This window comes from Pituophis catenifer, unplaced genomic scaffold (assembly GCF_029215685.1).
Source record: "Pituophis catenifer annectens isolate HBS135680 unplaced genomic scaffold, rPitCat1.0.hap2 SCAF_3, whole genome shotgun sequence".
NCBI lineage: Eukaryota > Metazoa > Chordata > Lepidosauria > Squamata > Colubridae > Pituophis > Pituophis catenifer.
Window position 1 is genome coordinate 26984436 of NW_027256883.1, and position 16046 is coordinate 27000481.

Sequence of the window (16046 nt, forward strand, 5' to 3'; positions counted from 1 at the left end):
TTAAGCATCTGCTCCTATCCTCCTTGACCAAATTCTGAAAAAATGTTGTCTGAAAAAATTCCATATGTAGCCATTCAGGGATTCCTATTGTATCACGTCTTCTTGGATTGGATGATACCAAGACCCAATTTAATTGTAGTGTTGTGAATTGTGCACTGGGTTTGAACAACTTCAGCTGACTGCTAATTCAGCAGATCAGCGGATCAAATCTCACCGGCTCAAGGCTAACTCAGCCTTCCAAGGTGGGTAAAATGAGGACCCGGATTGTTGGGGGCAATATGCTATTTAGTATACTGTCTTTGGTGTAAGCCACCCAGAGTCCTCGGAGAGTGGACGGCATAGAAATATGATTAATAAATAAATAAATAAACTCACCCAATCTTCTATAACTCTGTTCAACATAGTATACTAAATAGGAATGATCAGCACTGCTGAAATGAATGAATTGTAATGTTAAGAGGAATGTGAAGTTCTGCTCTACTTATATGACCCCAATATACAGTCCACCCAAAAGTTCCCCAAAGGGAGGAGTAAGAAACTGGGGCAGGCAATTCCACAGCCTATCTGACCACTGGCAAATTCTGAATGAGTGCTGAGGCAGTGTTAGGGTGCTGAAGGAAGGGGTCAGTGACAGTCCCATATATAGATCCCATATAAGATGTAAATCACTGCAATGCAGAAGCATCACACTTGCTTTACCACCCCATGCCCACAAACACATCATGTGTTGACAAATCTCCCAACTCACTCCAACACATGGTGCCATACCATGGGAAGGTCAGATGGAAGAGCAGAACAGATAAAGCTGCACTTGCAGTATGTCAGTCACAGGTCAGAACAGACATTTCCTAACCTCAGCAATTTTAAGATGCATGGATTTCAACTCCCAGAGGCACATATGCTGAACTAATTTGTACCAGAAGGTGTCTCCATTTTTCCAACTTGTATTTGCAGCATTGCTCCACTTTTAAAGGGCTCTGGCAGGAAAGTATATATTATAACCCCTTGGGACCACCACGCTACAGCTATCTGAAATGAACCACTCCATTCCCTCAGCAGCTTGCTTTCAATAGTAGCCAAAACAGGAAAGGGTTATAGTTAAGATCTTTCTAGTGTGAATCTTTTTAGGAGAGACTTGCAGGACAAGATCAAGTGAGGTACTAATACCACTCTATAAAACCTTGGTAAGAACACACCTGCATCCAGTTTTGGTCACCACACTATAAAAAAGATGTTGAGACTCTGGAAATAGTGCGAGAAGAGCAACCAAGATGATTTGGGGACTGGAGGCTAAAACATAAAGGAACTGGGCATGGCTAGTCTAGTGAAGAGAAGGACCAGGGGAGACATGAGAGCAGTGTTACAATATTTGAGGGGCTGCCACAGAGGAGGGGAGTCAAGCTATTTTCCAAGGCACCTGAAGGCCAGACAAGGAATAATGGATGGAAACTGAACAAGGAGAGATTCAACCTGGAAATAAAGAGTAGTTTTCTGACAGTGAGAACAATCAACCAATGGACAGCTAGAAGCTTTCAAGAAGAGACTGGACTGTCATCTATCAAAAATGGTGTAGGTGGAGTCTGCGGGGGGGGGGGGGGTTGGACTAGATCAGTGGTCCCCAACCTTTTTATCGCCGCGGCCCGCTGAGCGCGCGCAGGGGTGGGGGCACGGCCCAGGAGCTTTTGCGCACGGCCCATTGCGCACGGCCCAGGAGCCTTTGCGCTGCAGCGTTCATGTCCCCCGGCCGCTGCGCGGCCCAGTGCCAGGTACTCCACGGCCCGGCACCGGTCCACGGACCGGGGGTTGGGGACCACTGGACTAGATGACCTACAAGATCCCTTCCAACCCTGTTAATCTGTATCTGTATCTACCTACAAGTCAAAGAGGTTTATCCTATGTAACTATTCAAAGATTAGTAAAGTTCACCTGCCAAAACAAACATTTTCTGCTGCAGCAAAGCGTCTCGTCTCGCTTTGCTGGCATTCTGCCTTCTTCCCGATTCACTCCCTTTCCAGCCCCCGATTCTCTTATGGGTCAACCCCACCCCACGTACAAACACCTGCTGTGAAAACATCCGGCCCACGAAGGCAAGAGCCCTGCCCAGCGCCCAGCGCTCCGGCCCCAGGAAGTTCACCTGGGCTTAAAAACCGGTTTCTTCGGCTCCCAGCGTCGCTTGGGGCGTTCATGCAGCTGAAGAGCGCCGGAGAAGCGGGGGCGAAGTAGAGACTATGGGATCGTCTCACTTTCTCCAAAACACCACTCTGGGAGGGAGGGCGAGCAGGCGTGAGTTTCTTTCTCAAGGCTGGTATTTTGAAAACGAACAGGTAAGGAGAAGAGAGGCTGGTATGGAGGGCTTCCTCTCGCCCTCTCTCAGGGGCTAGTTTAGAGCAGCGTTTCTCAACTTCAGCAACTTTCAGACGGGTGGACTTCAACTCCCAGAATTCCCCAGGCAGCATACTGGGGAATGCTGCTGGCTGAAGAATTCTGGGATTTGAAGTCACCCGTCTTAAAGTAGCCGAGTTTGAGAAATATTGGCTTAGAGATCTACTCTGAAGTAAGAGCCATTAAAGCCTTTCTTCAAGTAAGGTGAGAACAGCCTCGGCAGAGGAGAGTCTCTAACCCAGATGGGCTCCGCTTGGAACAGAAAATCAGGACAAGCTGTAAAGCTGCTGGAAACTGCATGGATGTGGGCACCAAGAATCTGCTCCCTTTGAAGGATTCTCCATTTCTGAGTCTAAATAAGGTTCCTACTCATTGCTGCAGTGCAGGGATCTTAGACTGGGGATTAAAATGGGGTAACTTTACACTGTGCTGTGTCTCTCTTCAGTGCCCAGTTCACATTTCTCCTCCTGTGATTTAGGACCATTGCTAGGTGCTCAAATAAACACAGTATACTTTACCAATCAGATCCTGTTCTTCGCTCCACCTCCCCATCCCATATTTTGAACATGTCTGAGTTCTTATTTCGAATTTGAATCCAGGCACCATTATAATTAAAGGAACTGAAAGGAGTTTGCTGCTGTTTGTTAAGCATGTCTATTGAGGACTAAGCATCACCGTTTGTAGAAAAAGACAACATGCATTACATCAATAAAAAAATTTAAATGATACATAAAATGACAATTTACCAACATGCTTTTTAATCCAAATTTGCGGAAAATCTTAAAGGTAAACAGGGAGGAGTTCTTTTGGGAGCTCCTGAACTGGAGAATGTCCATTTTTAATCGAGGACTGGGTAAATTATCGTAGGGAAAATCTATCTATTGTTTATTGTTTTAACATTCCAGTTTAAGCATGGTTTTAAAATTTATTTTTTAGTATGAGCTTTGGTGTTAATGACCAATTGTCATTTTAATGAGGGATAAGGCAGATCTTTAATGCTTTCCTACTATAACTGGGCTTAAATTTGCCAGATGTCTTCCATAGCAAAATATAGTCTTCCATAGAGTTGGAAAAGACCTTTTAGGGAACTGAGTGGTAACCTCCTGCTGTTTATTGTTTTAACATTCCAGTTTAAGCCTGGTTTTAAAAATTACTTTTATTATGTTCTGTTGTAATGATTGTCTTCAAGTGGAGAATGGAGGGAGATGGGTTTGTTGTTACTGCATCTATTGAGTTGAGATTCAGTCATTAAGGATCCATTTATTTTTTGTGCTGCTAAGAAAATGGTTCATATTCATTGATTCATATTCCTGTTTTGCATCATGGAAATAAAAGCCAACTTTTCTCTTTTGAAAATTCAGGGTTATTTCAGAAGAGATTAAGCTGTTTTTTAAAAACTATTTACAGAAGTTTAATCTACAATAGTGTAACTTTGAATGTTTCCGCTTGATCTTTTGAAGACTTAAGGCAGCGGCTCCCAGCCTTTTGGGCACCAGGCACCACAGAGAAAGATTTTGCCGTGGACCGGAGGGGGCATAGTTTTCTGTGCTGCCTGCATCCTGAAGATGGGGCTTTACTTGTTTGCGCAGCCCAGTTGCTGACATGCTGCAGACTGGTGCCGGTCCATGGATTGAGGGTTGGAGGCCCCTACCTTAAGGCACATTTAAAAAAAAAAACAATCTATACTGCATATTAACTATTTTTACCTGTTTACCTCTTTCCCTTTTTATTCAACCATAGTTTCAGGCTATAAGATTTTTCAATAGCTGCAGCCTGATTTTCAGTCAGTTGCGATTTGATTTTTATCCAAATGAGTATGTACAAGTCAGGAAACATCCTTTCCCTACTGGCATGTGCCTTCTGACACTTTATTCCAGAGAGTAAACGCAGTTCTTGGAATAGTTATTTGGAATTATATTCCATACCCAAGTTCTGTCCTTTTTAGGGACAGATAAAGCTTTCTGATATGACAGGCAGACAGGCAGGCAGGCAGGCAGGCAGACAGACAGACAGACAGACACACACACACACACACACACACACACACACATATACACACGCACCATATATGTAGTCTGAAGAGCACTGGATATTTTAGCACCAACCCAGAGTATGTTTAAAACTTGATGTCACTTGTGAGTCTTCCCAAGCCAATTTATAAAATAATGTGATCTAAGAAAGATTTAAAAATCAAAATTTTAAAATTTTAAAATCATTTACAATTTTAAAATTGTAAATGATTTTACAAAAGAATAGAAGTGCAGGTAGTCCTCAGCTTACGACCACAATTGACCCCAAAATTTATGTTGTTAAGTGAGAAATTTGTTAGTGGGTGTGCCCCATTTTATGACTTTTCTCGCCACATTTGTTAAGTGAATCACTGCAGTTCTGAAGTTAGTGACACGATTGTTGAGTGAATCTGTTTTCCCCACTGCCTTTGCTTGTCAGAAGGCCTCCTGTTGTGGCCCGTCAGCGGCCTGTGCGGATTGTAGCTGATTCTGACAGTGAGGAGGCTGGTGTGGTGTTGTGCCAGCAGCCTGTGCAGATGGCACCCAAGTCAGACAATGAGGTTGGAGAAGATGTGGTGCCAGAGGCAGGGATTCAGCCAGGGCCTTCAGAACCTCCAGAAGCTCCTTTAAGTGAACAGGAAGAAGAGGAGGAGCCTCTTCTCAATGCATGGGCTCACAGAGCTGCCAAAAGGCAGGAGTGGCTCCTCAGGAGGAGGTCTCCTCAAGAGTAAGGCTTGGGGCTAATTGGCCACTCCCTTAGCCTATTTAAGGAGGAACGCCAACTGAAGCAATATGTAGGGAACAACTTTAGTTCATTCTCCTTCGCGTCTGGATTCTCTGCAAATTGCTTCTGGGCTTTCTGCCAACCTTAGTAAGATTGTGATTACTTTATCTTTTGGTTTCTTATAGGCTGTTAAGAAAGTTTATTAACAGCCTTTGTTTGGAAGAGACTGAGTTATTTAAGTAAATTTAAGTTTGGTACAGACTTTGTGTGTGCTGTGTTCTTTGGGGTCCGTAGCTGGGGCAGAACACCTCCAAAGGAGATCACATGACTCCAGGACACTGCAACTGTCATAAATGTAAGTCAGTTGTCAAGCATCTGAATGTAAATCACATGACTATAGGGATGCTGCAATGGTCATAAGTGTGAAAAATGGTCATAAGTCACTTTTTTCAGTGCCATTGTAAGTTTGAACAGTCACGAAATGAACTGTTGTAAATGGAGGACTACCTGTATAGGAATAGAATAGATGCTGGAAATTTTGAGGATTTTATCTGACTGACTAATTATATGTATATTTTTCAGTCTTTGCTCTTTGGCATCTTACTGGCAATCTCAGGAAACATTTTTATCAGCATCTCCTTGAATCTGCAGGTATGAAAAACTTCATTGTATTGCAAGCTGTGGAACTATGTATATAGACTGTGAGGGAGGCCTTAGGCTTAGATGAAATTGGAATTTAGTCACACTTAAAGCAGGCTTTTTAAAATAATAGATAAAGTTGGTATGACACCTTAAATCAGGGTGCTATTCAGCAGGTTCTGACAGGTTCTGGAGAACCGGTAGTGGAAATTTTGAGTACTTTGGAGAACCAGCAAATACCACCTCTGGCTGGCCCCAGAGTGGGGTGGGAATGGAGATGTTGCAATATCCTTCCCCCAGGAATGGGGAGGGAATGGGGATTTTGTAGTATCCTTCTCCTGCCATGACCACCAAGCCACACCCACAGAACCCGTAGTAGAAAAATTGGAATTCCACCACTGCCTTAAATGTAACTGATTTCACTAAGATTGACTAAGTCTAGTATTAGTTAATGTTGCTCCGAGATAAAGTAGTATTGAGCTACATTATAATTGCAATGTGGTTACAGTATGTATTCATATATTATTTATTAATTTGTAAAACATGGCCCATACTTCTTTCTGATTTATGTAAATATGCATAAGTGCAATGCAAAACATATGTGGGCAATACATGGGCAAAAAAATCTTAATGTAGAACTATAACCATAAGAATAAGAAGTGCTTATAAAAATCATTTGTAATAAAATTAAAACCATGTATTAGAACACTGCTATATGTATCTTTTGGAATTAATGTCTGTGTTTTATAAAGTTACACCTGTATTTTGGAGTGGGAAGTTATACATTCATAAATTTAAAGAAATAAATCATAGGAACAACTCTTACGTTAAAGCAAATCTCAATTATTTGTATTTTGAGAATCAATGAAAGGTAGTCAATCCTTCTAAAAGGTCTCAATTGTACTTTTTGTTTCCCCCATGATGCCAATTGATTGGCAATTGATTGCCAACTTCAAGATACAAATGAAATGACTTACAAAAATGTTGAAAATCTAGAAGTGGCTTTGAGCGAGAAAGAGAAAAGGCAAACAGCTCTGTTGTCGCTAATGGAAATTTCTACTGGGTCAAGGTCCTTTCTCAATTGATATTCATGGGCATACACAACCAATATTCCCTTTAATTTTTTGATAAATCCTTTTATTTATATTCTCCAGCCATTCCATGTTTTTCTTATTCAAGCAACAAACATACTACTGAAACTTCCTTTCTGATTTCTTAAAAAACTTACCTTGGCATTGATGTGAGACCCCTTTAAATATTCAAAGTTTCTGAAATATTTTTGCTTGAAAGTCCAAAATACCCAAGCATTACAAACTTCCGACACAGAATACTACCTTTTGATTTCTGGTGTTTTTGTTCTATAAATTCTTATTTAGGGATCAAAGATTCGTAAAATAGCCGCAGTATTTGTAGTACCATATTAATGCTCACTTACCATTAATCTATTAATCCATATCTTTCATTCTCATATCTCACTTTCAGAAATATTCTCATCTTCGGTTGACCCAACAAGTCATTCAGAAACCTTGTTACAGAAGCAAACTCTGGTGGTGTGGAATTGTGTTTATGGGAATTGGAGAAATTGGGAACTTCGCAGCCTATGGATTTGCTCCAGTTATGGTTGTTGCTCCTTTAGGAAGTGTGGCTGTCAGTGGTGAGACTTCCTATCCTTCACTTTATGTGTGTTAGTCAGAGTGAACCCAAACAATACTATGGGGCCCTTTCTGCCTTGGTTGTTTTGTTGAAGACATTTCATTACCCAGCTAGATAACATCATCAGTTCTAGAAGGGAATGGGATTTTCTAGCACTGATAACATTACCTAATTGTGTAATGAAATGTTTACAAGAAAACAGCCACGCTCAGACAGTACCAGAGACCCCATAGTTCAACCCTGAGCTATAAATATTCTGTTCCATTTGTACCAAACAGTACTATTTTAAGGTTCTTGAGAAACCATGTGGCTATGTCATAGAACTGTCCTGCTCAGACATTGCGGTCTGCTCCTCTAAACACTAGTTGGTCTCATTTTGTCTAGCACTGAAAATTGAGTTTGCTATTAATGTTCTCACACACATGACAGTTCTCAGAACTTTTCAGACAAATGACAGTCCTAGAAAAAATAATTCCATGCAGATGTCTTACTGTTGTCAACTTGTTCCTGCCACGCTGAATACTGTCTTTGCTCTGAAACAGTAAAAGCAGAAGCAGTGCATGGTTGGTACATGTGACCGGTTCCACACAAGATGAAACAACTCAGGATGCTACTGAAAATAAGGACTGATGCTAGTTAAACTCCCAAATCTTAAATTTCAAAATACATTATTACAGCCAAGGTGCATTTATTTAAAATGAAGAAAAAAAAACATTGGCTGACATCAAGATGGTCAACAAACTGAGTTTTAACTATGGGAGATCTTGCTTTAGTTGGTGCCTAATTTTCACTGCCACCACACAGTATTTTGCTATAATCTAGATTATATTGTTTAAGTTTATTGTTTACTGAGCAATCGAATATATATTACTTTTACTCTATTTTGATGACATCTTATGATCAAATCATAAGATGTCATCAAAATAGAGTAAAAGTAATATATCTGAATATATAAACATATTCAGTAAAATAATCCAATAAAATAATCTCCTTCGCAGTTGACCCCAATCTGATCTAGTTAAGAAGTTTTCAGTTGGATGGTTTTAGCCATAAACTTGCCAATCTTTCTGACTATCCAGATATTTGTTCCTTGAAGGGGTAAGATAATCTATGGTCAATTTGGGTTATGGATTTAGAGTTTTGTGAAAAGTAAAATCATATAAAAGTTACTTGTTCTTCCAGATAAAGAAGGGATTACATGTAAGAATGGTGAATGTGTGTATAGATGCTACAGTGAATGACACATTGATCTGTTTCATTATTCCTTAGTTCCATAGGGACAAACACATTTTCTTACATGGGATCTTAGAATACGTATGTTCTTTGTAATAATGCCAAAGGCAAACTATTATGTCTAGCCGAGAAAATATATCTTTTCCTCTTGGGAAATGTAAGTGAGAAGAGGATAACTGATTACTTTGTTGTAGTAAATTCTTTACTTTCATCTGGAATTCTATATTATTCAGTCACAGCAGATTTGTATGTTTCTTACAGTCATACCCTAAGGATCATATAAGCCTTGCTGATAACTCACGTCATTAAGTTTTGTTCTATAATCTCAGTTAAACTTCAGATATTTTTAGAGACATCTCATCTTTAGACAAGATTTGGGCCTAGTTGATAAATTATATCAGAACTGTACCACTGTATATTGCTGAGGCATTTTCGCATTTTAAACTGCTCTCCAAAAGCACAATATAATTTTTTCCACATAGATTGGTCGCTTTTGAGGAAAAAGCTCATCATAGCTTCTTTCTCACTAATACATAGTTTTTAATACGGAGGCTATTTGGGACTCAGTCCGTTCCCCAACTCCTGCATGCTGGGGGGATCTATTTGAGATTCAAGACTGCAATTATGATGTGAGTGGATCTTGAAGGGAATAGTGATTTATATTCTGGAGTGTTTCCCCTCCACATTCACTCCTTTCTATCATTCTGCTGTAGTTTAACGTTGCTTGGATACCAGTACTTTTTGCTTGCGAAAGCTGTCAGCCTAAATGTTTCACATGAAGTGATGATCTAAGTAGATATATATTTTAAGTGCATCTCCAAAAGGATCACATTTTTTAATCTGCATATAGAACTCGGTAGTTCTTCACAGCTAATATATTTAAATTACTTAAAGGTGGGGGAATTATATTTCCCGGGGAAAGAGAATTCCTACTAAAAACACACATTTTTGCAGGTGGCTATTTCTCTTTTTAATCCCCTGAGAACAAGTCAGTTTTCTATTTTTATGGGTCATTGGCAAAATAAAATATGCTGGATATATTTTTTTTCAAAAAGGAACAGCTGAAGTAAGCAGATTGCCTGAATATAAAGCCTTCTTGCTAGAAATCATGAGAAATAATCTCCCAACGACTGCCAAAGAGTTAATATAAAGCCTGGTGAGAGCTTGTAGCAGATTGAAACAAAAATTAGAATCCTAGGAAGATGCAAGTGATAATATTTGAGAGTTTGGCTGCTGTACAAGTACACAAATAAAATGCAACAGTTTGTTATAACAGTGCGGTATTATTTTTTTCTATCTGTGCTAATTACCTGCAGGGAGATCTTACATAATAAGCTTGTCTCCTCTGTGCTTATAATTACATCAAGTATTTACCCAATGCTTATAAACACAAATGCTGTGAGTTGCCACCATCATCATGAGATATCTAGCAGTGTAATAACCAGACTGATGCTTGTCACCAACTACAGGACATTTAAAAGGGAGTTGAATTTCAGTAGCTGGAATAATTTGCAAGAAGTAGGGTAGAAGAGGAAGTTAAGTCACAGAATTAGACAGGTCATATTACTGTGACACTAGAACCTGTGGCCAGGTATGAGCCCGATAGTAATATGCAACTGATGAAAAAAAAGAAACTGTGATGGTCCTGAACAGATTAATGTGTAAGAGAATGAATATGCTATGTAAATGTTGCCTTGGCAAGCACAGTCAGTTGACTTTCATCCAGCTCTCTCAGCATGACTCACTTTAAATTATAGATGCGAAGACGAGGAATGCATCAAAATAGGAGCTTGATAAAGGGCGAGGGTTTTTTCTGAAGAAGCCATCTGAGTGGACATAATTAATTCTTTTCACCAGTTTCTTAGTTGATTATTGCTTTGTACGAGCAAAATCTCTCCACTGGTTATTCATTTTTACTCTCTTTAATTTAACAGTGTCAGAATTACAAATGGACTGAAAGCCTGACTATGATGATCTTTTACGTCCTTGCTCAGCAACACAGTGTGCACAGACCCCCAAAGCTAAACGGAAGAAAAATTAAAATGTTTATTAGAAACGGCCCACGTTTTACAAGGTTGCCAAGATTTTGTCGCTCTTTTCCTATGGGATTTGAATACCAAAATATTGTGAACTTTGTAGGCATTAAGAAAAAGTTAATTGGAACTTTTATGCATTGATGGCCACTCCATCCTGCAAAATTGCACAGTGGTTTCCACTCCACAGACTTAAATCAGAAGTGTTCAGTGAACTAATAGGGGAGTAGTAGTTGGAACGCTTCAGAGGCTGCAGTTAAGTTTTCTTTCTTTAATTTACGATTTGTACACCACCAGCTACAAAGGGTTTTTTGGCAATTTGCCGCCATAAAAATTCCTAATTAAAGCTACCGTCATAATCTCCCAAACAGTGGCATCTGCAGGGGAGATGTAACCCAGCACCTTACTTTTTTATGTACATTGACAAACAAGTGTACAGAGCGGCCTTGATTATGTTGCCATGACCAACATCTTGATTCCCATTGCACTGCTCCTAAACAATGGAGGAATCCTATATCCTTAAGAAATTTTATAGATGTTGTCCTATTTCTTCAAACTTAAAAGTTCTGAACAGTAAGCAATTTACCATGGCTAAGACAGACCAGAATGCCTATTGCAGTGATGGCTAACCTTTTTGTTGTCACGTGCCGAAAGCAACACAATGCAATGTGTGCGCAGCCCCTCGCATGCCCCATGCCCCCCTGCATATGTGTGCATGACACACACACACCCGCACTCCCCCGTGCCCCATTTTAGGCCTAGTAGGCCTCCATGCAGCCTCCTGGGAGCAAAAACAGGCCGTGGGGGGCCACACTGCAACCCCCGCACCCCGTTTTGGGCCTAGTAGGCCTCCCTGAACTTATAACCCATAGTGCATAGTGCAATGTGCGCACGACCTCCCCACGCATGCCCCACCCACTCGTGCATGTGCATGTGAACCCCCATGCTCCCCCCGCCCCCTGCCCATGCACACGTGTCTCTCACATGCACCCCGCCCCTGCACATGCACGGCAGGACCCAAAAATCAGCTGACTGTCTAGAGGCGTGTGCGCATGCGCGGTGGAGCTGAGCTGTGGCAAGTGCTCCTGTGTCCACAGAGAGGGCTCTGCGTGCCACCTGTGGCACGCATGCCATAGGTTCGCCATCACGGGCCTATTGCATTAGCCAAATGCTGAAAGGATTTAGTTGATAGAGCCTTATAGTTTTAAACCTTCCCCTAGGCAACGTATGTTGGGTACTTATTTTAGGTGTCCCAAATTTCTCCATTAACTTTGCCTATTGCACTGTCCAAATAACTTATCAAGATTGATTACATTATATATATACATACATACATACATACATACATACATACATACATACATACATACATTTCACTGATAAAGAAATAAAGGGAGACTAGTACAGATCTATTTCAAGCTATTTAGCTCTCATCAGCTAGCCATACCCTTACTTGGATTCGAACCTTGGCTGCCTGCATGTTAGGTAGTTGTATTAACCTCTGAGTCACAAGTTCTCCTCCCTTCATCAGCTTGAGCCATGGGAGACATTAAGTGTTTTTCTATCGAGACACCTGGTCTACCCCAGCATATATATAATATATATATTATCTTACATAATATTATTATTTCTTCCCCAGGTAGTGCAGTTATAGCTGTCTTATTCCTGAAAGAGAATTTTAGATCTCAAAGTATATTGGGTAAGTACCATAAACAATCATTGCCAAATTATTAGTTGATGTATTGTTTATTCTGAAAACATTAACTTTGCAAACACATCACCTTTACTGTAATTCAGCACAATTTAAAAATTAATATAAATGGATGTTTCCGCCCCCTTTTTGTACTAACTTGGTCACTTACAGAAGTATTTTAATAAACTTTTGCTGGTGAATCTTTGTAATAAATTGAACTTTTCTTACCATCTCAAACAATTTTATATTAATCAATACAAATTTATTAATGTATAATTGATTAATAATTATTCCCTTCAAATATCTTTATTCTTTTAGATAAATTAACACTCCAATGTTATTTTTGGCATTGAAATTACAGCAGTCATTTGCAAATATATTAAAGATGACGGAGGGCCTCAAACTTTATTACAATAATCTTTTTTGTAGCATCTGTTTATATTTCTAAGTGGGACATTCTGATTGATTTTCCTTCTTAAGAACAAACTCCAGGATCAGATTCAGAAGTTAATTGTGCAAAAAAAAACAACAAAAAAAAAAGTTATCTTGTTTTCATCTGATGGTCTCCATTACGAATGGAGAATTTTCTGTCAGCTATATGTGAAACATATACACTTTATGATTTATTCATACACTTTATGTCTTCATTACTTTGCTGATAAGTGAGCTAATTATTATAAAAGGAATGGCTCATGTCGCTTGGGAAGTATGCATATGTTCAAGATTTTTTGCCCAATAAATAATACAGAGGCATGCCTATGAGAAGTGAGCAAAACCAAAAAATAGTGTATTTTACACCCACCACAGATAACTGATGCCTAAAGAATATGAGTCATAACGGCTGCCTGTAAAATTCTCCAGATTCACTGTAAGAAAATAACTGATATTAGGATGCTTGCAAAGAAAGTGTTGAAAGTACAATTGGTCTGCTTTTGCCTTTGAATGTCCCATTATGCTAGATAAAATCATCTCCCTTTTGTGTTTCCCCATTGGTAGCTGAGTCGTTTCCCTTTTCAACAAAAGTTGTTAAGAAGAACATGATGAAAATGGCACAAGGGGTATTCTGATTGATAATGCTAACCCTGAAAAACAGTGTGAATATGTCCCTCAGAGCCTTTCCAAAAAGTTGGTGTCAACTAGTAACTTGTCAAAGAGAAGGGCCAAACTGCCAAACATACAGGGAGTGACATTTTCGCTTATTTAATGTTTTATAAAATTAGGTTTAATTTAAATTTAAATTTTGTCCAATTCTACTTACTTCCTTATCGCATTGAAGCTCCCCAGGACAGCCTTTCCTTCTTCTGCTCAAGGTCCCCTACTTTAGATACTTTCTACTGTATCTTATTGCTTCCTAATCCTGATCATGACCATGTTGGGAGCATCTGCTTGACTAGGGTGGAAAGCAGGATCCCTGGAGAAACTTTTCATTAAATTCAACAAGGTTGGTCATAACTAAATGTTATTAGTCCTGGTAGTAGTTCTGTTTATTATGCATTTATAATTAAGCATTGCACGGATATAAAATAAAATGGCAATTAATGCAATAACATATTACAGTTGATGATCACTTCATACAGTATTATAAAATTAGAAGCATCTAAACCATAAACTCCATGACATATATTAACATCCATACATTTAAAATAACAGACAAGAATTTATATATTCATTGATTTTAAAGAAACCTCACGGGGCTCATAAAGGGCAAATATTTTTAGTGCCTTTGTAACCTTTAAGGATCTGACTCTAATCTTGGTTGGAGTCAATTCCAATGACCCAAAGGCAAGTAGGAAAAGACAACTGTGATGCGGTTGATCCAGATGGTGGAACTATAGGAGCCTGACTGATAATTATGTCAAGAATATAGGTCAAAAGACGAATAATAGGTGCAGCACGTGAATTTTTTGGGTTAGTTTTAAGAAGCCACAACTACCCATCACTACTTCCTCTTTAAAAACGAAACAAATTGCATGCTTTTTCCTGCCCAAACTTACCATCTTCATGGAAACCTCATCTTCTGTGAAGTATTCCCCTTATGCACAAATTGCAAGAAATGATTGGACAAGCTGGTGCTCTCCAGCTGTTTTGGGGTTACAAGCCTCCCAGGCAATGTTATGTTAGAGGAAGCTGGTTTTTTAGTTCCTATGCGAATGAACAAGCAGGCAATACAGCCTGTGGAATAGTCTCTGTGTAGATATTTGCACTAAAGTTGGAATATATAGATGATTCATGAGATGTACAGAGAATTTATTTTTCAGCTGATCAGGTTCCTTTTAGGTGCTTCTCATAGTTTGAAGCTGCAGTCTGTGCTGATTTATCTCTGTGAGTGTCTCTGCCACAGAGGTTTTTAACGATGTGGCTGCATTCCATTAACATTAGCAATTTCATGACAACGAGAATGAGTATTAGGAAGATTTGCGTAAGCACATAAATACTTTATAGAATTCTGCCACGCCTCTGCATTTTTTCCCCCTTTCAAATAATCCCATGAATATTTCTGTGCAGTCTTTTGTACCCAGATATTCTCTATGGATTGACTGTGGAAGCAAAGGATTTTAAAGTCAAAAGAAAGAATATATGTGTTTTTCTGTTTAAAGAAGCCTTATTTAATGTTTACATATTGTTTACAAATAAAATCCTGAAAAAATAAACAATAAACCTAAATTGCTACATAATAATGATTTCCTCATTTTTTAAAAAAATCAAGGTTACTTGGGGAGGGGGTCTTCTATTTATGTATGGTATAGAAATGATTATCTAAATGGATTTTCCCTTTGGCATAGATTTCATCATCATTTACCAGAAAATATAATAATATAAATATAAAATAAAATATAAATAAATAAATATAAATATAAAAAAGTTGTTAATGTATATGTGATATATTGAAGGTGCTAGTAACAATTTAACATCTCATTTTGTTTATCTTCTTTGGGTTGGAAATTAATTCAGCAATTCAATTATCTATTGGACAGATGTGTATTATCATTTTTAAAAATTTCATTTTTTTGGCACATTTTTTAAAATGCAGTAAAAGAAAACAATGTTTATTTAAATGTGTTTCAAGGTGGAACAGTGATGCTTGTGGGAATGTTTTTGTTGGTGACTTTTGCACCCCACATTATCCAAAAAGTCACAGCAAGGACGATACAGAGCGATTTAGTTAGTTGGCAGTTCTTGATTTATATGGTGAGTAGAAAATTCTTAATTCAGTATATAGAAGCATGACCTGTAACCAATTTTTACACTGTACAGTAGTCTGTTCCTGTTCAGGCTTCCAGCCAGTTTTGCCTTTTTTCTTGATTATTTCACCCTGATTCACTTCCCCTTCCCTCCCCTCCCATTTCTGTCTCTCCCACCTGAGGGCCTTTGATTGCAGATGGGGCCATTTTGGATGCGTAAGGATTGCTTTTCTCAAATGATACATGAAAAAGGGGACATGATCATTTTTCACACTTATGACCATTGCAGCATCCCCATGGTCACGTGATAAAAATCCAGGTGTTTGGCAACTGAGTAATATTTATGACAGTTGCAGTATTCTGGGATCATCATCTTTTGCGACTTTCTAACAAGCAAAGTCAATGGGGAACCCAGACTCACTTAACAACCATGTTCCTAACTTAACAATTGCAATGATTTACTTAAAAACTGTGTCAAGAAAGGTCATAAAATGGGGC

The 16046-nt window shown here is 39.0% G+C and overlaps 1 protein-coding gene across 1 annotated transcript in view; it reads left to right on the forward strand.

Annotated features, from left to right (window-relative positions):
- The first annotated feature begins 2228 nt into the window (after nucleotides 1–2228).
- NIPAL2 (NIPA like domain containing 2) overlaps nucleotides 2229–16046 on the forward strand; it is a 34193-nt gene continuing 20375 nt past the window's right edge. The window contains exons 1-5 of the mRNA XM_070942100.1: nucleotides 2229–2324; nucleotides 5698–5766; nucleotides 7237–7408; nucleotides 12313–12372; nucleotides 15434–15555. Coding sequence (XP_070798201.1) covers nucleotides 2229–2324; nucleotides 5698–5766; nucleotides 7237–7408; nucleotides 12313–12372; nucleotides 15434–15555 — 519 coding nt within the window. The remainder of the gene's footprint in view (nucleotides 2325–5697; nucleotides 5767–7236; nucleotides 7409–12312; nucleotides 12373–15433; nucleotides 15556–16046) is intronic.